General features: G+C 41.1%; 1 protein-coding gene across 1 annotated transcript in view; it reads right to left on the reverse strand.

The window, feature by feature from the left end:
- Positions 1–21,779, reverse strand: part of septin12 (septin 12) — a 69,788-nt gene extending 48,009 nt beyond the window's left edge. Inside the window, exons 1-2 of the mRNA XM_088316670.1 lie at positions 21,486–21,779; positions 358–1,896 (exon numbers count right to left, since the gene is read on the reverse strand). Of these exons, the coding sequence (XP_088172796.1) occupies positions 358–1,896; positions 21,486–21,540 (1,594 nt within the window). The 5' untranslated portion in view covers positions 21,541–21,779. The remainder of the gene's footprint in view (positions 1–357; positions 1,897–21,485) is intronic.
- Between the last annotated feature and the right edge of the window lie 2,963 nt (positions 21,780–24,742).

Raw genomic sequence — 24,742 nt, forward strand, 5'->3', positions numbered from 1 at the left:
ACAGGTTTTAACTCTTATGTGCAGCCATTGATGCTGGCAATGGCGAGGTTTTCGGTACAGAAATCGAATACTGTACCGGGAATTCTAAACTCATGCGATCTATGCTATAAGAAAAGCAGCAGGGGTGTGACACACTTCTGAATAATTTTACCTTTCTCAATATTTTACAAACTGGGCCATGGATTAATTTTGTAATTTAAGGTGCCACTATACCAGATTGGAGCAAAGGGGAACGTAAAGAAGTACCAGGCTTCCAAAATGAGTATACTTATTCATTCAAATTACACCGACAAAAGCAATTCCCTATAAGTGAAGCTAAAATGCAAAGCACATTTTGCATGCGTGTATTGTTCTTACCTTTGCTTTTCTTTTTACCATGTCCCCTTGTTGGCATAAGCATGGTTTCTGCAGGACAGCCCAGTTCAGAAGTCAGCGCTGCATTGCTTGGAACTGCAGGAGGTTGGATGACAGTTGCTTGGGTTGTATCAGCGATGACAGGCCGGGAGAATGATGCAATCCTTTGTAAAATTGACCCTACACTATCGCCGACATCACTGGAGCAATGATCCGAGGAGACAGTGGCTCTGGGGCTGGAAGGACTAAAAGAGTTGGTCGGGACAGGGCTCACTTGAAGAACTTGAGGCCTGGAAAGGGTTCTCAACTGTGGAGTCTGGGCCGGAGATCGGGACATTGGTGAGCAGCTCACCTCTGGAACAGGATTGGGGCCTGTGTTTGCAAGACTTGAGAATGGCAAAAAGGGATGGTGAAGGGAGAGAGGCAGGGTATCGGAAGAGCTATCAAGGCTGCTGAGGGAAGCTGATGGGCTTGCCGAAGTTATTGGGGAGTTGGTGTGATGCTGAAGACTCCCTGTGCCCCTCGGAGGAGGCTTTGGAGGGTTGGAGTTGAAGGGTCGTCTGTGAACTTTAGCAGGGGACGTAACAGAGTTAGTGCTCACCAAGCTATCCAGGTCCAAGGGAAACTTACTGAGACGCGGAGTCTCTTTAGCTTTGGGCTGGATAGCCTGGGGGATTGAATAATGATGATTGTTGGGGCCACAGCTGCCCTCAACTTCAAGAGAAGTGGAATTTTGAAGACGACCATTCCAGGTGGTATTGCTATATCTCAAGGCAGGACTAACCTGGTCTCCACCTCTTTGTACACCTAGCATGCCCTCTCGTCCATCACAGATTTGAATATCAAGGCTGGGCATGGAACCATGATTAATATCATGAGGATCTGGTGCCCCCAAAGCTAATCCTATTCCCTGGTCCAATGCTGAGTGGAAAACAGTTCCATGAGAGGAGAGCTTCTTCAAGTTGTGGTTGTTTCCCAATTTAGGACCTGCTTGTAGCTGCTGTTGTGAGAGCGGAGGCTGGAGTTGGTGGTACTCACCCAGGGGTAGAGGACTCGGAGTTGACGTCAGCTTGTTAGAATGAAGTGAACCACCACCAACACCAGAGTACTCAAGGCTGGAAGTGGAGCTATGAAGGCTGTCATTGTCACTTCCTGGTCCACGCAACATGGAGAATCCATTGTTGGGGTTCAACCTGCTTTGAAAGGATGCTGCTCGAGTCACAGTGGAGTTGTTGTTGTTAATGGTTGGTTTATTCATGGTTGCCCGATTGAAGGACAGACTGCTGACCACTGTGCGTGATCTGAGGACTGGACTGGGATTGGAACTCCGGCTGATTTGGGTGCGGTACCCAGCAGATCCCAGGTTGTTGATGTTGTTCAAAGATGAAGAAGGAGATTGTCCTCCTCCGCTATCCTCACTGGCTTTGTTGTGGCTGTGGAAGAAATGGGACGGCGAAGGAGAGACGGGGGAGGAGGCAGTGGATGCCGAAGAGAAGGATGGTATGTCATCCACATCTTCAATGTCAAAGGATCTCTTCAAGGCTGCAAGTAAAAAGTTTTATTTATTAGTAGACTCTGGACTTAAATATAAAAGTGGGTGTACGTCTTTAGTTTTTATAGGGTTGAAATGCCAGTTACTTTCCACAGTATTTACAGAAGCATAAAGATAAGAGCTGATTGGTTACCTCATATGCCACAAAGACCCCATAAAGGACAGACACATTGATACTGCAGCCCAAAGCTCCAATCGTTAATGGATTTTTCAAACTTTTGTGAGCCATCCATTCCATCTGAAATTTGTGACTGTATTGTTGCTACTACTGCCTGCTTCCTGAATCAGTCTTTGTTATTCTTAATCAAGACTTTGGAAATGTGTTGATTTTAGTTGGTTTCCTTTTACTAAATGGAAGGACCGAAGATGTTGGACTTGCTGAAGGGCATTGCTCATACACTATAATTCATGATACTTGAATTACCACTTTGAAAAAAGAAGAAATGTGAATCCATACCTCAGGTTTTAATCTTTGACTTTCCATTTACACACACTTTACACTTAAACTGCAACAGATATACTGTCATCACGGTGCCTTTGTCCTAGATCATATTATTATATTTAATTTCCTCTGCTTTCTCTCACTTTTGTTGAGGTTTCTCCGCCTGAATGATCTTTGACACTCGCCTTTGTATGGCAATGGTGTCCCTTTCCTCTGTTGCACACAAACACTCTTCATACAAAAACACAAAGGGGGGATTGAGATCGGGGCTTAAGTTTTTGTGGGGTTTTGTGTTTCTGATACTCAACAACTGCAACACGACACAAGACAAGAATGATTGCCTCAGTGGTTAGCTCAAACGTTGTTCAATGTTAGCGTTTCCAGTTAAAATGATTAAGTAAATGTAATTTCATCTTCAGAATATTTTTATCTTAAAGTGTCTTTGTAATACCAACATTACTCGGGAAAAGGTGATTTGCAACTTTCCTGTTTCAATGTATTTGTATAATTTTTTTATGCTTTACTGAACAGAATATACAAGATCCTGGTGTTGACTTCTGCTCATTTTTGTCTCTTGCCTGCTTGTTATATGATCACACAGGAACGAGTAAAAGCTTGAGTTTGTGATGCATTTTTCCACATACATATGACAACAGTATTGTAAACATTGCTGACAAAGTGCTGAAAACTACTATTTGCAAGCCGCGCATGACCATCAAATGCAAATTTGTAAAGCTTTATGTATTAGCCACTTGGTTCAAAATCTAGGGAAAAAGTAGCGGCTTATAGTCCGGAAAATACAGTAGTTTATTATTTTTTGTTACTCGTAAATGTGCATGTATTTATTTCAGTGTTCAGAGAAAAAATAGACAGAGCAGGGCTTTTACTCTTTTAAGTAGGTAAGAGTGTGTGTGAATCCATAGCACTAAACCGAGTAAGCTAAGTAAGTAACTGCACAACCCTTCGCATAGAATTCGGACTCAAAGAGTCTCTATATGTTGCTCGACCCAACCAGTGACCTCTCAGCACCACACAGACACACTTATTGACTTTAAGGCGTATTGGCAGTTTGTTAAATACCGAGTGAATTTAATGAATGAGCTTCAGTCTGAACTGAATCCACTTTTTCAATGTTAAATTGCTAAATGTGTAGCCAAGTATTGAAGGTCTTTATTTTTCAAAACATTCTAGTTGCTGAATCAAAAAGTGCTTTGTGTTTGGTGTTTTTTATTTTTCAAGGTAAATATTTCTGCAGTACTACTGTGGTCTATTTAAAAGCTGCCATTGTTTTCAATCAGTGCTTTGCGTTGATCCGCACTTCCTGTTGCCTTGAAGTGGCTCCAGAGCAGAGTCCTTATCATCCCTTGTCGGCTGACAGAAGTCAAACTATGGCAGCTGTAAAACGGGCCTAATGTAGCGTCAATAATAATTTGTTAGCTTGTGCGGCACAATCGAGTTGTATAAAAAAAATGTCATTACTGTTCCTATCACTTACTGTCATCTTAAATTCAATAAAGGTGGCTGCACCTAGTAGTGGATGTGTGTTGGTGCAATCGGTGAAAGCGAGCAGTGTTCAACGCTTGCACCCACTGTGAGCAGTTATAGCTCTGGTATTTATCTATAAAGAAATTACTCATGTGATTAAAAAGAAGTACACAAAAAATCATTGGTTGCGTCCTAGCTTCATACAAACACATAAACACACCAAAGCCCAATTCTAGTTCCTTCCTGTGAGCACTCATGGCCGCGGAAGGCTCCAGGCAGGCTGGGAGGTGTGTGCGTGTGTGTTTGTGTCTCTTTCTGTGTGCATGTTGAGTTGTGTGAACTGAGTTGGCTGAGTCTACAAGTGTGAACCTGCCCTCAGTACAAGAGATAAAGAGTCCTGGTATCAGGTAATTGCTGGCACTCTCCTGGAGACTGGAGAAATAATTATGGTGGCAATTGTGCATCAGGTCTCTGCATTGCGACACTTCGCTGTGTGTGTACGTGCGTGTTTAAGTACGGTCTATCTACCCTAGCTTCTACTCCCGCTTTTCTCACACCTAATCTTCTCATATTAACAACAAACCATCTAATCTGATACAAACAGATCATCAAATTAAATTTCTTTCTCAACAAACAGATCATCAAATTAAATTTCTTTCTCAAATACACACAAACACACACTATTGGGAAAAAAAAAAACACCACACACTCCACTAATCTAGTAGATTTTATTATGGTACTTGTAGTATTTTGACTTTTGATTTAAAATCTCCCTCCAAAAAACATAAAAAACAAGAAACTATAAGGGCTCTCTCTCTCTCTCCCTCTCTCTCTCTCTCCCTCTCTCTCTCTCTCTCTCCGGGTACTCCAGTTTCCTCCCACATTCCAAAAACATGCATAGCAGGTTGATTGGACACTCTAAATTGCTCCTAGGTATGCCAATATAATGGACTTTTTTTTTAACACATTTCCTTTTGATTGCTACCACGTACTGTCCAATACTGAAACCACTTCTTAAAAAAAAAAAAAAAAATAATGGGAATGATTCTCTGCACTTCATGGCCTTAGGGGGGCCTTTTTTGAAAACATTATTCCACAACAATTAACAAGCCTCAAATGGTGATGAACACTGGAATAACTGCATTTAAGCAGAAAGCATAGGCAGTTAACTTAATTTTCATACTTGTGTGACCTTTTTTTAGACTGTCTTAAATGTCTTTGTTCAGCATTTTATTGGTTTTCAGCTTAATATCAAATCGTAACAGATTTTTACACTATATTTGCACACTTATATGGTAGTTAAAAAATGCTAGCCAAAAACTTGTCCACGGAACAGATTATTCCTCTTTCTGTTTTTCCAAATCAAACCCTCAAATGGTTTGTGTTCAACTTGAGTGGTTGCACGTTATATGATCGCCTATATTGTTCAATGCAGTCTTACACTCCTTCCATGTCATGGAAGAGTTTGAAGTCAGTTTTGACCATGCATGTTAGTCAAAAAAGGAAAGTCAAAACACTGGACAATAGTTCCATTTACACTGCCATCTTAGGCCTGGGTTCAAGAAGGAAAGGCGTGACAGAATGTTCAGCGATAAGGCATCAGTGGGGGTTGCAGCAAGGCCCTATCTTTGTATAAATAGCACTACCAGAATAGTACAGCAACTTACCCAAAGTGCATCCCCGATACGAAATGCTGGAACACTATTGAAACTAACACACTGGGTGGCATTGTTATGAAAACAAGTAACGCGGCATGATAGTTGGAGTCGTTTCTTTAACATTGCACAATATGCTCATACAATAGCCACGTATATCTGCTTAAGATTGACATTACAGCATATGCTTACATTTGACAGCAATTATAAGCTATTATTATAATGATGGCGCCAATGGCATCAGATTTGGTGGTGCATGCCAAATACTTTCTTACCTCCTCTGTTGTTACGCCACAAAGATGTCTTCATTACTATACACTATATTTGAAACACCTACTGGTAATTCATGAAAAAAATGGGTTGGAATTGAGTTAAAACTCCTTCAAGTAGTTCTAGTTAAACCTACAACACTACAAATATATTATGAACAGACACAAACTATTTAAATTTCAATATAATGGAAATTGAAGCTGCACTCAACAGTATTTAGCCACAAAATATCTTTACAATAGATATTTCATGAGTCCATTTATGACATTTTACGAATTGAAAATAAACACCTTTGCTGTTCACAAAGTATATTCCTAAAAAACTCTGGAAAATAATTTTCAGACTGGAATCAGGTTTGAATTTCCACGTTGGTTCTGTGGATGTGACATCATGCATGTTGTCATCCTTGTCTCACAGGATCACGACCAAAAGTTAATATTTCAAAATATTGGATAAAACAAATGTTCAGAAGAAACCGCCTTCGAGCACCCCCCGGGCACCCACAGGCAGAAAAATGGTAAAACTATGACATATGCGACGAAAGGAGTATGCAATTTCATTTTTCCACCGCAGGTGTGCAGTAGTGATTAGTAACTGAAAATCCTGCAGAGTGCAGCTTCAAAATCTACTTTTGTCTGAGTTTGTATTTCCATTTTGCATTTAAACAGTGATACGTGAAATGGCAATTACAAAAAGGATGTCAGACTGTTTACATGATAACGCAATTAAGTAAAAAGTAGGGCACCACTGATTTTTTTTTTTTTTTTTTGGGTCCGGCCAATGGAGCTGTTGGAGGATGGAGGTGATGTGTTCCCTGGAGTGAGAATGTGGGCAGCGAACTTCTGCATATATTGGAAATGAGGGAAGGCAAGACCAAAAACGAGGCTCTTGCAGTAGTTGACGCGTCTATGTGGATATTGAAACCTGAGAGGAGCAGGATGAATAACGAGTTGGATGAAAACTGAGTTACAAAGTCAGTGCAATCAGAGAGAAATGATAAACAGCTTTTGGGAGAACAGTAACTGACAGCAGCGGTGAGTGATTTGGAACCAGGAAATGTAAACGCTAACTGTTCAAATGAGAAAACAGGTGTGATAGAGACTGGTTGGTATCGCTTCAGTATCAGTGGAGGACGACAATGCCACCACCACATTTTTCTTCTCTGGTGTTAGTGAATCGAGGTGGGATGGTGTGTTTAAGTGCGATGCATGGGTTTATGCTATCCTTCAGTGGGACGTGATGAATTCACAAATGAGCATAATTTTTTGTTGGGTGATCTTGCATTGAATATCGCCTTGAGAGGCTTTTGCTGTGAAATCCTTATGGTGGAAGTTGGAACGGGCAGCAGGAGCTTGTAAGGAGTCCCGTGACAAGTGTGCGGATGTTGTACTTGTGCCGATAACCAGGGCGATGAGTGCTGCGGTTTGTCCAGAGAAAATTAATAGTGTTTCAGCAGTGCCTTTGTAAATAAGTTTGCAAAGAGATCGCCACTGGATGTAGGTGCGACAATGAAGGAGAGAGAGTTGTTTAGGGTATGCCCATTGAAGGAGGTGTGTGTTGGTTGCGTTGAAGAAGCTGCGTGGACGTGTGTCGACCATGGACAGAGCCAGCGATGATAGCAGTCGCGGAGTTGCCAGCAGAGAAATCTCAAACAGTAGCCACAACACTGGTAGATTGCCTCGGGGTATAGGACGGGCCGTAACCAGGTTGTAGAAAACAGCAAGTTCGGAGCACAGTAAACCCTGGGAGATAGCTTAATGGTGGCCGCGGCAAAATGAATATCGTGACAAGTGACAGGTGGATGAAAAAATTATTGTAACAATCAATCCAATTTAGGGAAAAGATTAGTTTAACTGTTCAGTTCAAACTAGTTTTTCCCTAATTTGTTCAAAGTGAGAAGCGGCATCTAAAACTCGCGGACGTCCTCCTCTGGAAGTCCACATTTAAAAATTGTCAGGTGGGCCTATAGAATAATTGCATATTTTGGTAAAGGATCCATTCATCCATTATCTGTACTGCTTCTCCTCACTAGGGTCGCGGGGGGTGCTGGAGCCTTTCCCAGCTGTCTTCGGGCAGTAGGCGAGGGACACCCTGAACTGGTTGTCAGCCAATCGCAGGGCACACATAGACAAACAACCATCCGCATTTACACTCATTCCTAGCGGCAATTTAGAGTGACCAAACAACCTACCATGCATGTTTTTGGAATGTGGGAGGAAACCGGAGTACCCGGAGAAAACCCACGCAAGCACGGGGAGAACAAACTCCACACAGAAAGGCCGGAGCTGGAATCGTTCCCATCACCTCTGCACTGTGAGGCCATCGTGCTAACCAGTCGGCCACCGTGCCCACTGCTAAACGATATTTTTACTGAATACAGCTCACTTGATAACGAACAACCAATCGGTTTCTTTTTTAATATAATCAACAGATTTTATTTCTTATGCATAGCGGCAAGTCATAAGGCATACAATTTTAAAAAAATGCTTTAACAGTAATTTTGCAACTTGAGCGCTATTATTTTAGCAACATAATACAGTACGTTTGAGACTGCGCATTTATGAGCTTAGACCTGCGAATAAGACATAAAATATTCTGTAATACAAGCACACTTATAAATACTTATTGGATTTTCTTTAACTTTACATTATAATTTTGGTCGTGTCAAATTGAGGGCTGTTGAAGTGTCTCATTCTTTTGAAAGCATTCTACATGGCATGGTTTTGTAATTTACTGCTGCACTATTTGCAAACTGATATGAGTAGACCCAGTCGAGCTAAGCCAAGCCGATGCTGTGCAGTGGAACAAAACAATATTAGTGTGAGAATAACAGTGGTTCCACAATCAAGGTCCTAAAATATATCATTTGTATGTATGGGGAGCAAGTAGCAAACCTTCTCGAGGTGCTCCCTGTTAAGCTTAGGCGACCAATTGCTACACAACGCCCACACAACGGCACCCCAGAGGCGGTAAAAGGAGGAGGATCATTTGTATAAGTGGTGTATATTTAAATTTGGAACATTTTGGTCCTGCAATTTATTTCATGTGCAGTGTATAACCCAAAATAAAAGAAGAAATAAAAACTTTGTAACATGAGGCATCTTAGCCAGCCAAGTGCTAAGGTGATGTTCAACTTGGACATCTGACTCAAACCGTAACAATGCATCCAACCTCACCAACTTATCTCAGGTAAAGGCAAAGTATTCATCCATGACTGATTCTTGTTACATTTTCATCGCTCTTGAAGTGAAAGAGAAGTTCAGGGAGGGATCAGAATATATCTTTTAATCGTGACATCAAGCAGTGCTCCAGACATTACTTATGTTGAGATTTCAAACAAACTGTCAGTACAGAGAAACTTTTGGGTGTAATGCGAATGATGAATAATCAGCTATGACCAGCGAGATGGATTACTTTGAGACATCATAAGTCACTTGAAGGACATGGGGGCCAGTTTGTCCTGTGGACACACAATAAGAGGAGGTCCAGTTCGGGCATGTCCATGACCATCCTCCTACTTTTTCCTGCACATTTCATGCAGGTAACCCTGACAGATAAGACAACATGTGCATTAACATGTACGTACAAACACTAACACATACACAATGCAGTATTCACTGCGGGCCCATACCATTTTTGTGATAAACACTCGTACACACGCATGCATTAAAGCCACTTCCAATGATTTAAAGCACATCTGGAAAACACATTCCAAGCAACCCTATGCAATGTTTTAACACTGAAAATAACACACGACTCATAAACAGGCATGCGAGCGCTCATACTCAAACACCTAACTGGTGCTTATGAGTATTTCAGATGTTTAGCAATTATTTACTTCACAAGCACTTGTTGCCTGAAAAATAAGACAGGTGCTATTAAATGCTCAGAAATGTTATTTCTGCTTGATTTTAAAACAAATGTCAATAACAGGATGATGTGTTGTAAATACTTCCTATTATCCTAGTGTTGCAATTTTGCTGGGGATTAAATTAAGATGAACATCAGTAAATCCCCCCCCACCCCTGAAAAAAATCCGGCGATCCAGCCATTTTTGATACCGCTCATTCTCATTAATGTCTTGTGTATGCCGCAGCCTTCTTCTCCAGCTGACTTTGGGCGTGGGGCGGTAAACACCCTGTATTGGTTGCCAGCCAATCGCAGCTGTCCAAAACAAGTTTCAATTGTATTGTCATTCTGTTTTACTTATGTTCACACACAAAAGAGGACATGCACACAGAGTGCTAAACAGCTCACCAGGAACATGCTACGATATTTTTTCTCCCCCATCTAAGTACACAGTCAGTCCATCCATCCATTTTCTACATTGGCTATCCTGTTAAGAGTTACAGCACAGCGTGGAGCTTTTCCCAGCTGTTTCACTGCGAGAAGGCAGACAACACCCTTGACTCGTTGCGAGTCAATCACAAGACAATTTACAAATTGGATATTGAGTGGGAAATGATCAGCTATGTGAATCACTACACCAGTGCTTCTCAATTAGTGGGGTGGGTCCCCCTTTATGCGCTGTACGATGCCGAGGGGGGCATGTGCGACCCTGGGGAACATGCTTTTTTTCCGCCGTACAATGATAAAGTGCAATTGCACATCCAGTCCAGTAGTTGGCAGTGGCGCTCTCCTTTCCCATTGTGCGCAGCAGGTATTAACTCTAAGGTGTAAGTTTGTTTTGAAATGCTATCATTATTGTTGCGGTGGAGAATGGGTGTTGTTGGTGGTGGTGGGGGGGGGGGGGGCGCAAATTGTTTTCTTCTTGCTGGGGGGGGGGCGTAACAGACAATAATTGAGAAGCGCTGCACCAAAGATGGCCCTCTGACCTAATGGTTGGAGGTGAGTCAGCCTCATAAATAGTTTACAGACCGGGCACTTGACCCTATTTTGCCGGTCAGTCGCCCGCCCTCCGGCCGCTATCTCTGTACCTAATCCAGCCTTATTCATAAAAATTGTTGGGCCCGACCCCGTTTCATTATTCTGACGACACATAACCCGCGCCTCCCAACTGTTACTGGGGCATACCATTACAATATGGGGGACAAAACCGCAATCCAAATAACAATCATCCATTATCTGTACCGCTTCTCTTCACTAGGGTCGCAGGGGTGCTGGAGCCTATCCCAGCTATCTTCGGGCAGTAGGCAGGGTACACCCTGAACTGGATGCCAGTCAATCGCAGGGCACACAGAGACAAACAAACATCCACGCTCACACTCATACCTAGGTGCAATTTCGAGTGTCCAATCAACCTGCCATGCATGTTTTTGGAATGTGGGAGGAACCCGGGGAGAACATGCAAACTCCACCCAGGAAGGCCGGAGCCGGGATCTAACCCACGACCTCCGCATTGTGAGGCCAACGTGCTAACCAGTCGGACTACCGTGCCGCCCCCAATGCCAGTCATTAGCTGGATAATTTACTATTCAAATCTGCTTACCTTATTATGGCCTTATTATAGTAGTTAAGTGTGGGTTAACGGTTTCCAAGATGGATTGCCCAGCTCTGATAGTTTTATTGAATGTCTACGAGGTGAAGACCACAGCCCAGTAAATGAAGGGCAACCATTTATTATACTGCTGTGTGTTCTTTCCTCTTAAAATATGTCTGTTCCTGATTTATGTGCTTTGACTAACACTGACAGTTGGGTGTCTCCTAAACAACAAAGTGTAATCCAAATTTTCAGCTCCCTTTTGTCAGGCTACCAACTTCAGTACTGCAGTATGCAAATGTGGGGTAGCATCAGGTTTATTGATGCCCTTTGGTCAAAGAGAGAATTTTGTCTCTATTAAAAATGGAATGAGACATGGTATTGCCTCACTGTACTTTTGATGGTCCAATTAAGCTTTATTAAAGGGACTATTAGTCCAGCATGGTCCGTTTTTCTCCTGAAAAAAAACCCCTCTCTTTATGAATGTGAATTTTTGATCAGGAAAGGGAAACTGCCATGCATTTTTCAATATCCGGTACATCAATTTGTTTTGGAGAAATGGGTAAATGGAACGCCCCTTTTCCACCATGTCTTGTGATAAGCATCTCCATGGGCTCACTAATAAGAGTCCTAGCAGCGGGTGGATACTAGGCAACATGAAGTAATGCAAGTGAAAACACCTGCACAGTCAGTGGTGACAATTATCTGCGGGAGCCTCATTGGCTGCAACGAAACTGGGAACTCGATGGCCCTTGTACCGAGACTATTATGCGGTAGGATGGAATGGGGCGTATGACGGTCGAGCATGTGGAGCCGCATTAATGAAAAAGGCACTGCCACAATTTAAGCAGGAAAGAAGCCATTTCATTTCAAATTTCTACCAAAAAATTTCATCTTCCACGTCAGAATCATGGAAATTGCTGCACATTAAACTCCTCTGCTTGGTCCATTACATTTTTTTTTTTTTGGTAATTTTTCAACTTCCCAGTAAAATAATACGCAGCAACCAAGAAAACAATAGCAATCAGTTCGCGTCATTCCAGCTTTGACATCATCAGGTTGTTGAGTTTCTGGAGTAGAAAATGGGCGTTTTTAAAACTGCAAAAAAAAACTTTATTTCTTTTGGAGGTGGCATCTTTGGAGCAGATATCATTTTTCAGTGCACAGCTATGATGTAAGTGATAATGTTCAGTCCATTACGGGGTCCATTTAAAGCTCCAGAACCTCTTAAACCTGCTTTGTTCGCTCTTCATTGTTATTCTAAGGCCAAATTGGTATAATTTTCTGATCCTCAAAAAAACCCCCACCAAATTTTAATGACGAAAAGTTTCGAGAAACACTCAAAAAGAAAGGAAAAGAAAAAGGAAGTCTTCCATTTTGTTTTGTAGCATCCTTTTAGACGATAAACCTCCCGTGATGAACCCTATTTACTAGAACAGGCGTGGGCAAACTACGGCCCGGGGGTCCGCCAAACTTGAAAACAATTATATGAATAACCCGTGTTAATGTTTTATTTTCTTAATACTGTGGTGTGTAAAATACATTTATTTTGTTGTAATGCTTTTGTTCACTTTCATTTAAAATAAAATGTATTTTTTTTCTCCAATGACGTGAGGTTAGCAAAACATTCCATCTATCCACTCCTGGTCCGGGCCCCTCTGTCAAATTTTAGAACCCATTGTAGCCCGCCTGTCATGGTCCGTTTCCGTCATGTCTTGTTTTGTTTACGTTTGCTCAACGGGCGTGGGGGCGTTTCCTTCCAGCGCGTGTAGTGCTGGCTGGAGAGATGCGCCCACCAGCCACGCACCTGTTACTCGTGGACTCCTTGATTACCTCGCTGCTGGAGAGACGCGCCCACCTGCCACGCACCTGTTACTCGTTTAATTAACTCACTACTTAAACGCCTCGTCTCTACTACTCGGCGTCGGTGCATTGCCCTTTTATTTATTTTTTTTATTATTTATTTATTTTTTATTTTTTTTTGGATGTCACTGTCGCTTTTTGTTCCTCGTTCACACTCTGTGCTCATGGATCCTTGTCATTGTCGCTTATCCCTGGTTCCTGTCCCGGTATCATAGTCACGTTTTGTTCGTCTTCGTTCGTTTGCACTTTGATACGTTTGTTTCTCCTAGTACCTTGTTTGCCCTATTATTTCATTAATTAAATTCCCTTTAAGTTACCCTTGCCTGGCTTCCCTGCATTTTGGGTCCTCCTCTTCCTCCACCCGCCGATCGTAACACCGCCATTCAAAAAGTTTGCTCACCCCTGTCCTAGAAGGATGGGAGATGCTAAATTGCAAATAATGTCACTTTTTGTCATCGGGATGTGGGCGGGGCATGGCAGTAAAAAATGACTACATGAAACTTGAACTAATTGAAGTCAGCACTCAACTTTCTTCTGCAAAATGAAGGTTGCATCATTTCCAAACCTTGTATACAGACAAGTCTTCCAAATGGTGCACCTTGAAATTGCCTCAGAAATGTATGGCGGTGCAAGGGCCAAATCATTCCCACTTTCATCTTTACTTCCACATTGTAAGGGTAAACGTGTGCAATTTAAATGTTGATAAATAAATGCTTTTTTGCTTGGTTTTTTTGGGGAGGAAAAAAAATTCTTATGAGAACAATGTTAAACTATTTAACCTGCACTAATGGTTTTGTCTCCACTCTTTCACTGGCTAAAATGATCAGGGCGTCTTAAGGCCCCAGCAGCTTCAGACGTGTCTGAATAAAAGATAGCACACACTGATGTCTTGCCAAATTCTGATCCATTATGACAGAATGGCCTGGCAACAAGCCACATCAAGTGCTAGCTGAGTGTGTGTGTGATTATGGGCTCACTTGAGACAGATGCCCCCCCACCCCAGAAGGAATAAATAGCCAATTAAGCTAGCAGCAAATGAATGTTATGTGCATTACTGTCTTTCGCTCTATAATTTTGCCAACCGCTGACAGTCTGGGTGCTTGGTTGACGTGCTCCACTACGTTAATGCAGGTTGGAATGTTTGTGTGAGTACCACTTGTCATGAACAAAGACAACGAGTGCTGTGTGTGTGTGATTTTGGGTGTGTGTGGGGGTGTGCGTGTCTGTGTGTAGGGTGACTGGGTCAGTAAGTCATGGGACCCTCTCTGATCTCCAGCAGTACCAGGATGTGACAGGGACTGTGAGGCAGCTTTGAGCCCCCCTGGCCTCTTCTAATCTTTTGGGTCACCCAAAGGCCTGAATGCTCTGTTGTCTCACTGGCCGATCAAGTGCCTTGACTGTGTTTGCAGGTTCACAAGTAACTCTTATCGCATCTTATTTAACATCAGAAATGATCTACACTGACACATATTGAGCATCTATCAATGTGTACATGTATTAGATTCAATATGATATCTTGATATATTGATTGAACGTAATTTGGTTCGATTTGATCTTCTCACATCTTTAAAAAAAACAGATTTTCCGATTTCGAAGTGTATTCACAACTCCCCATAATATAATGAATATGTGATGTTTTGTTTTCTTTGTTTTTTTACATCACATGTACGTAAGTATTCCCAGCCTCTGTGCATTACTTACACCTTTGGCTCTTTTTGAATATGATGCCACAAGTTTGACGCTTATCCGAGGGAAGTTCCGCCCAGTCGTCTTTGCAGGACCTCTCAAGCTTCATCAGATTGAATGGGAAGTGGCGGTACACAGCCGTTTTTCAAACTGTTGGATTCAAGTCTGGTCTCTAGTCACTAAAGGACATTTACAGAGCTACGCCTTTGTTGTCCTGGCTCTGTGCTAATTTTCATTGTCCTGTTGAAAGGTATAACCTTCACGCCAGTCTGAGGTCCTGAGCATTCTGATACAGGTTTTTATCCAGAATGTCTCTGCACATTGCTGCATTCTTTATTCGCTAAGGTTCTCGGTCACACCCCTGACTAAGACCTTTCTCCTCAGATAGAAAACTTTAGACGTTCAAGGAAGAATCCTGATGGTTTGGAACTCCTTCCATTATGGATGATGAAGGTCACTGTGCTCATTGGAACATTCAAAGCAGCAGAAATGTTTCTGTACCCTTCTCCATATTTGTGCCTTAAGGCAATGCTGACAATTGTTTTGACTTCATTCTTTAAAACAAAAATGTGGAGATATATTAAGTATTTGAATTACCTAAATTCAGCCTTTTCTTTTCCGGGTTCTTATTTTGTATAGAAAAAAACTGTCCAATAATAATTGTTGACAATGAATAATGTTTAATACTTACATTGTGATACACTTTTCATATTGACCAGCTCTTTGTTATTAATTAATTAATAACAGTTAATTATATTATGATTAATAATAATTAATGAAGTTGATATTTGAAAATATATAAGACATTTTGTTGTTTAAGTGTCATTGAGCAACAGTACTCAGGGATAAGTTGAATCCTTCCATTTTTGAAAATACAGTAAAAATGTCATTGTGGTTCTTTTAAGATTAACATTGACATTAACAAATGTCTAATAGATTGATTTGAATATGGCATTGTATCACTCCCAACCTGAATCGAATTATTAATATTATGAATCGAACTGTTCTGCATTGAAAGATATCGTTTTTAAATCAATTCACAACCTGTGTATTGAGATATTTATCGAATCTGGCACATGCCCAAGATTCCCATCCTTATTTTATAGACAGTTATGTGCCTTTCCAAATCATGTCCAATCAATTGAATTTACGGCACGTGTACTCTAATTAAGCTCTAAAAAACCTCTCAAAGGAATCATGATGCGCCTGACGTCAATTTTAATCTTTGTGGCAATGGTTATGAATAATTAAAAATTATTAGTGATTTAAGAAAAAAACTATAATTTATTCTATTTTTGAATGGGGCTGTAACAACAAAATGTGAGGAAAAAAACAATGCGCTCCAAATTCTTTCCAGATGCACTCTATCTACCTATCTATGTCAACATCTACAGGAACGTAAAAAGATAGTGGAGACAATAGGGCAGGGGTAGGGAACTCCGGTTCCTGGAGAGCCATATCCTGCCCTTTTTTAGGCCTTTCCCTACTCCGAACACACCTGATTAAAAAAAATAATCCGTATCGTTTCAGACTTCTACAGAGCTTGCTGTTGTGATCATTTGAATCAGGAGTAAGGGGAGATCTAAAACAGGTAGGTTAGGGCTCTCCAGGAACCGCAGTTCCCTAGCCCTGCAATAGGGGCTGACTCACATTTTACGATCTAGTTCTTTCCTAATGTCTGCTTGTGGGCAAATCTAGTTGTTACACTCTTAACTCGTCCAACCATTCCTTGATGGATCATGCTTTGTGCACAGAGACGTAATCATTTGGGAAAAGAAAGGGGCTTTCCCCAAATTGTTCCCACAAAGTCTCACAATTCTCACAATTAAAAAAAGAATGAAATGGGGCAAAACAATGGAAAACTGAAACGTTTTCATTGAGCTGTCTATTTCTAAAATGGGCGTGTGAATAAATTGTTCAGATTTTGGCCTGGCTGATGAAATGTGACAGTGAAATAGGATTGGTCGAGGCCAAATGTTAACCAAGACATATTCTGCATTTTTCCGTCTAATTAAAAGTTCTTATGTGCACGAGGACTGAGATATGCTGAATTGCATCAAATTCCATTTACACCCACATCCTCCTCATGCAAATAATCCACTGCTTACCCCAAGCACCTCTCCCGGGGGTGCACATGCAATGGACACACAGCCAAATACAAACACGGTCGCCACATTAGCTTCAGCGAACATTATGAGCTCACGTTTCTCTAGTTTTTCGCTTGGGTGCAACGCGCATACGTGTCAGCTGAGCAAAATTTGCCGGCACAGCAAAGTGAGTGTCGTTGGAGGGGTGACAATTTGGCAGAAAGTCAACATGAACTTTGACCTATTCAGACTGCGTCTAAATATCGATGAAGGGCTGATAAGCAGCTGGTCTAATGCGACGTATTTCAATCATAAATTTGTGAAAAGAGGCCATCAAACAATCTGAAACACTGCACAGATCAATTAATTTAACCCATTATTATTACAATTATTATTATCATTGTTATTTTTTTTTTTTTTTAATTATCCAACTAGGCGTTGAGTGAAGAACAGGAACAGGAATGATCGGCAAATAGCTGGACGTTTTGTACAAATGCCCAATTCATGGCGTATATGTGGTTCTCCCATGTCAACACACTCGAGCACTGCATTTAAAGGGGAAGTCAAGTCGGATGTGATCACTACCACAGTGGCGCAGCCTTCCCTCATCAAATCCGCCAGCCTGCGCTCATCTGCGAAATTACCAACACCAGGTTTCTAAAATCTTGGGATTATTATAAAAGGATATAGGGAAAATTGTATCAATCATATTTTGTAGCGTTTTGTCCACAAGCTGTACTAGATTCTTTTGTCGTCATGTCTGTTTGTTCGTCGTCTTTTACTTTTTTTTAATGTGCTTTACAAAGTACGCCGATTTTTTCCATAGAAATAACATGCGGCACTTTAAAATTTAAATTAACTTCCGTAGTGGATCCAGAAGTTATACTAATCACCGCCACTGAGACATGTACATCAGTCATCTCAATGGCTACTTTGAAAGAGCAAAGCATTTTTGTAGTCTGTATTTCATAAATCCAAGAAAAGAAATGCAATCAGAATACTGTGTTCATGACTAAATGTACGTTTGGACACGGTCCATCAACAGAAAAGTGAATTAGACAGCCGTTGTTGATTAGCGTTGCCTGGCTACAGATGTGATTCTTGTCACAAGGCAAACTAGGCAGCTTGGGTGCCACCTAGTGGCCAACTACAGTATAATGACAATCATGTTTTGAAACTGCATTCCATTTCTTAAGGAATTCAAATATAGATTGTTCAAGCAACAAACATACAATTATCAAACCATCCATGCCTGCTTTCGTTTCTTCCACACGTCCGGACAGTGTCAACTATTCATCTGATTGAATCCCGTGAAGGTGAGGAGCTACCTTTTGCTCAACATCCACAGCCACCCACAGCCAGCATTCTAGCCCTACATCAACAGTTGTCTCGCTGTTCCCATAAACCACTTCAATTTGAATGCCACTGTGCAAAGCATGATGCTAAAGGAAGCACAGTTAATATCTTACACGAGATTAACTTTTAAGAGGCTGTTTCCATGGGTTGGAATTTCTGACTTGTTCGCAAGGAGTATTGAAAGGAATATTTCATGCGATTAAATATTTTAACTCAGTTAACTCAATTATATTTACTTCAAAAATAATTTGCATATATTGCAACGCCAAAGTAACTGTACATCTTTAGCACATCATCTCAGAGCAAAACACCCTCAAGTTACCACTGGGCCTTGAAAACCAACACTGCAGGACTGTGGTGCTTATAACTTAATGTACTGTATAGATTTTGAGAATTGTTTTCAAGAAAAATTCCGTAAAGTATTCAAGGAGCAAAGAAAGCTATTAGAACAGCCTTTGATTTAAATTACACTTCATATTTGGTGATTTTACATTAACCCTACTGCCCAAAGATAGGCTCCAGCACCCCCCGCGACCCTAGTGAGGAGAAGCGGTATTGAAAATGGATGGATGGATTCATTGCCATTGACGGCTATATAAGTCAAAAACTACATTCATTTTACTTAGGCTGGCAGTGAAATTACATGATATTATTATACCTGTTATATGTAAATACCTGTTAAAAATTCACAAAATATAGTAGTACAAAAATATGATTAATCGCAATTCGTCATGGAATTTTTTTGTGATTAATTAGTTAAAACATTTAATCGCTTGACAGCACTAGAACTTAACTTGTGATTTTGAGGACAAATACAGTTTGTTGGTTTTAGGAAACTTTTAATGCATCTGAACTTAATCCTTCTGGTTCCTGGACATATTATTCAACAAAAGGGTGGGCATGTTTTTAAAATACAACAATTTCGGCAGCTTTCATCAATTGATGGCTACTCAAAATTACAAGATGGGACACCACAGTGTGTTTTTAATTGACGCGCATTGCAAACATTGCTTTCCTTTGATTTCTTGGCCACTTGACTTTTTTTAAGACTGACAATGGTCTGTGGTGTCCAAAAGCCTTTTTACAACTGTGAAAAAGAGGCTACTGTGGCAGTCTATGGCTCGAGGCTACACTAATTTGTTTAGAAGTACAGATCAACACCTGTCTTAACACAGGAATGTGGAAAGAGAGTTAAGAATGAAAGGAGAGAGGGCAGCTTTTGTTGCACTGGCCCTGTGGGGCTTCAGGACAAGATGGATCACCCTGATGAGGAACGGAGTGCACTGTAAAAAATGGTGGGTGATATATACTTGAAAAATCCTAGTAAATATTTTTCACTTAGAAATTCTAAGAAGAGTTTTTGAGTACATTTTACAAGTTCATTAAATTTAAATAGCCAGTCCAAGGTTGAACCCACTTTATGCTTTTGTACACACATTTCATACAGTAAGGAGCTCAATGTATAATAACCGCAAAATTGTGAAACAGCCAACGTACACCTGAGCCATGGCACTGCTTTGAGCTGTTAGTATATTATTGATGTCAGGTACAAACCTCGGAATCCTACCAAGGCAACTTTTATTGGCCTCCTTTTGGAGATACCAGCAATCAGGTGTAGAGCAGCCCTCTCCAAATCTGGATGTTGTCGGTACATTCCTCTTTGACAATGACAAACCTTGTGTATGAAATGAGCTATGTGAAAAACTAAAACCTCTAACTTTCCTGGAGTGGCTTTTTTTAACTACAATTTGTTAGTGAAATTTACTCAAAAATTCTTCTTGTAAAATTTACTTAGAATGTCTGAGTGAAAAAACTTTACTATTTTTTTTCTATTAAATATCACTCCCCATTTTTTCATTGTGTGTTGCTTCTGACATTTGCCCTCCTCGTGAAGGAAATGTCGACAGATATGAAAGGAATTCTTTTTTTGGTGCTGTTGTTTTGCTTTTCCAACTGTTACTTACAGGTCCATGAGAATGGAAACTGTTTTGATAACGTTGACATCTGTACACACCCATTCTTCGTCTATTGCACCGTTTTTATGCGGCTCTTGTCCTGCGTTGGTCAGCAAAGCACATGTGCCTATTTTTTGCCTCCCGCATGTGTAGCGTCTCTCGCATATTAAAAATGTGCAAAAATGTTCAAAATCGTTCCCGAATTTATGTTTGCGCTGTTTATGACAAGCTGGATGAATAACTACAAAGAAAAAAAATACACTTCATTTTATGGTATCAGTGGACTGTCTGAAAATATATAATACAATACACCGATAACAGATAAGATTATGTGAAATATGGAAAACTACGCGTCAGGCAAGCCGATGTGAGCTTAGATTTCACAGAAAGCATGAACATCAGGAGCAAGCAGGAGAGATGGAACAGACTCAAACAAGCTCCCCATTCACAAAGCCAAATTTCCTGCTGCTTAAGAGCCGCTATTGTCTCCTCGTGGGACACATTCGTCCTCTCTCACACAGAGGGATCCTTTTGAAGATGTTTTTGTTTGTTGATTGCTTACCTGCCCTGAGTGTTTTGGGGGGAAATGGAACGATTCTAGGACCCTCTTCAAAGGGTGTCTTTAGTTTCTATAGCACAAGTGTCAAACTGAAGACCTGGGGACCAGATCCCGCCCGCCACATCACATCTAAAGTAAATCATACATGTCTCGTCTACCATAGTTGAAAATTGTCATCACTTTCAATATCATTGAGATAATGTAAGCTTTCTTTTTTTGTGTTTGTTTCCAACACGCTTAAAAAAACACTAAACAACCCATTTTCCTTGATTTGAGACTTCAAATCAAGTTATCCATCAATTGCTTAGTAAAAAGGTAACATTATGATGCCATTATAAAAGTTGTCCCATCATTTCAGTAAATTCTTTTGGTTTCAGGAATAACAGACTTCTGTGGCAAACCCTCATTAAATGTGTTTAGTTCCAGATCTAAAACAAAAAAACTTGTATTGTCTACAAAAAAAACCTAACCAACATGCTTTGTTTATTATTGCATCTTTTGTATAATTAAAGTTTCAGCATTTATCACTCTACAGATGTAAAGCAGACAAGGACAACAAAAGAACTATTCTCTAAAGTATTTGATACTTTGATCCTTCTTTGTTGTTTGATTTTTAAACGTCAATATAGCAGTCTTGCCACAGTGTTCTCCACCCCAATGCTTCTCTTTGCACTAAATTGGTAATTGGTAAACAGCCCTAGGGTGCAATTACACATTTGCTTTTTTTGCTTTTTACAGCAGCAGAGGTTGTAAAGTAATTCAATATTACAACTTCACATACCTTCAAAATCTGATAAAATCCCTTCGAGGTGGTCATTCACGGAGAGTGCCGACATCCTGTCTGAAGTAAAGAAGACTCCGTGATAGCACTCCGAGACTAATGAATGAAGTTGTTGTTTTCTGTCCGTCAAAAAATTAATTCCTCCCGATACAATGAATATTCAAATCAAAGATGAGCTCTTAGCAGAAGTAGTCTGCGCTTCCGTCTGCGTCGTGGTCGCTCTCTGGTGACCAAGTGGGCTCCGCGATCACTCAGTCACAGTCCCAGTGGCATTGGCCCGCCCCCCTCCAACCTCCAGCCCCCGACCCCGGTTCGACTGGACCCGAGGGGGACGTGTAGATAAGGGGGGATGGACGGATGGTGGGCGGAGACGCACGCAACACCTGGAAAAATCCCTCAGTCACTCAATTTCTCTTTCTAACCACCCCCCCTCTTCTTTTTTCTCCCCTGTGGCAAGAAGTGGGACGGGATGCTTCAGTGAAAGCCAGTAACTCTGTAAATTGATGTTTGTGAACTTCATAAGTGGATTCAGGGTAATTCGTCCAACACATAAATTTCAAGACACATTTAATCGGGTTTTGTTTTACTTGATTTCTATCACTGGGATGTCAAACTCGTTTAGTTTAGGGGCCACATGGAGGAAAACTATTTCCACGTGGGCCGGAACAGTAAACTGCTAATCTATAACATAAAACAAATGGCGTCAATATTCCGCAGATAATTTTTGGGATATTCTAACATATATTCAAAAATCATGCTCCTGTGTATTGGTCAAACCCTATTTGGCCCCAGGAGAGGAAATAAATCCTCCACCGCTGGTTGACTTCTAACGATACAAGTGTACACGCTTTGATGTTTGTGTCACTGCTTTCATTTGATTCATTCATTTCATTTTACAAGAAGCAAGCAAATTTTTCCATTAAATTGTATAAGAACTGAGCTTAATTTTTCCATGTAATTTGTATTTTTTCATCTGTTTTTGGGGTCATTTCAATGTTCTGTACGTCGTGTGGAAAACGTGAACTGTCGTCAGGGTTTTAACCGTGAGTCAGTAACATTCAATACAGAAAAACATTTGCGCTTGTTCTTTTGTGTCTCATGACGTAGATTTAAACCAATCATTATGTATGTGCATTCCTCGTTAATGGACAAACTTTCAACTGTTAGCAAACTACATCTTGTAGTAAACATGAATAATATCATGCATGCTGTGATCAAGAAATTTAGGATCCTGGCGGCTGGCGCCCTCCGACTGATCATCAGAGATTTAAGCCTTTCTCCTTTCTCATCTGGAACCGCTTCAAACAACGTGCAATGGGAGGCAATAAAACTCGACATCTCCTGTTTTTGAAGTGCTTATGTGAGAGGAGCTATGGTGTATTTTGAATGGAGATTGAGATTTTGTTGGGTTATTTTGGATTTTACTATTATGTTTTGCGTACAGTGGTTTGGTATTGCTGCAGCTGTTGTGAAAACGCAATATAAAAAAGTTGAGTTAACTTGAGCTGCATTTATTCTGAAAAATGCATACCAAGTCTCCACATAAAACACTTTAGATAATGGACAGGAAACGTAATGTCAAGTCCTCAAGCTGCTAGTTTACTCTGTAAACAAATACAGTCTCACATGAGGAACAGAATTTGATCACAAAAGCAGACAGGACATTGAAGTGAAAAATACAAAGCACCAACAAAGTGCATGGTTGCACATAGCAAGGCATGAACAAGAACTACATTCTGAAAACGTGTCACTGAGCAACTCAAACTTGAATTTTGAAAGACATCAGGCCACGCCCAACTCCTTGTCACACAATAAAGGACCCTGGCAACTGGCAACATGAAGGACTAAAACACAGTCACAACAGTATTCCACTTCAAAAGGCACCCCAATGAGGGAACTCCCGGTTGAAGGAGCGAAAAGTCGAGGATGAGGAACATTAAGACCGGAACAGAAACGGGCAACGGCCGCAGGTCGAGCGCTGCCAGAAGAGGAACGGGTAAAATGAAAGGAAAACAGTCTGGTGAGTCACAGTCTCCATAGGGGGCTTCCGTGAATGGCACTTATTGGTTGGAGTGAGTCCGGAGACTCGATCCTGAGGTCGCACGGGGACTCTTGGGTTGGAGTGGCATCTCCGCTGTCTTCTCTGGCGGCAGCAGGCGCCTTGGGGCTTTTGAAGGTCTGGGCGACCAGTCAAGGAGCAACTGCAAGAGGGGAGGAAGGCCGGGTAGGTTTTGGCACTTCAACAGCATTCTGTGATGTGATGGTCAATCTGATTGGGAGATTAACTGCTCGGGTTCATCCCGAGTCGACGACAGCTGTTCTTGGCGCTCCTCAGACTGTTTGCAAATAAAAGCCGTCTTTTGTCCACTCTCAGAGTCCAAAATGGTGCATTTGATGGCATCGTTTGCAGCTAATGAGAGCCCTGATGTAAAGATATAGTAAGATAGTTTGCCGGAGGACTGATTCATTAAAGTTTGATGATCAAAGACTCGACACAACTATACAGAAAAAGACACAAATGATTCTATTGACTCTGATTTTGATTCCCACAAGAAATTAGATTTTCCTCAAAGCAAATTCAAAACAAAAGCCAACTTGCCGTCAGTGTTGGAACAGGTGGCGACATCGACATCGAAGTGCTGGGAGTCAACTGTGTGGCCATTGAGTTGATGGTGGAGAAATCGTTCTGAATCGAGTCTGTTGGAGCAGTTTTTTGAGTGATGCAATGTGGCAACACCACCACTAGGGCAATTGATGACGCTAGCACTCGTTACGCCCGTATATCAATAATGAATGCAGCACAGATGTGGGGGAATGCTGGTCGGATACCGTTTTTTTCCACCGCACTTACTCAAGACGCAATACTTACTATACACCAACTAATTTAAGATAGAAAATAGTCTATTATATTGATTACCGCATATGCGCGTATGTTTTTGATTTGAAGTTTGAAAGACAGTAATCATTTATTTTACTTGACCTCATGACAGGAAATGATAAAGACTAGCCCTTGACTGTTTGACGACACATTCATAACCACCCAACAATATCAGGATAGTGAAGCCGAACGGCCACATCGCAACTTCAACACATGTTGAGTGAGTGAGCGTTAAAAACTTTCTTTCACCAGCGTATCATTGAAACAGGCAATAACAGAGTCCATAACCTTCCTGAGGAGATGCTTATGTCTGTCTTGTAGTGCTCCATGAGCAGCCAGGGATTGGGAGATCATGTTTTAAACCCTAATCCCATTGAGC

This window comes from Idiotropiscis lumnitzeri, chromosome 15, assembly GCF_059441095.1.
Source record: "Idiotropiscis lumnitzeri isolate Australia: NSW breed Sydney's pygmy pipehorse chromosome 15, RoL_Ilum_1.0, whole genome shotgun sequence".
Lineage (NCBI taxonomy): Eukaryota > Metazoa > Chordata > Actinopteri > Syngnathiformes > Syngnathidae > Idiotropiscis > Idiotropiscis lumnitzeri.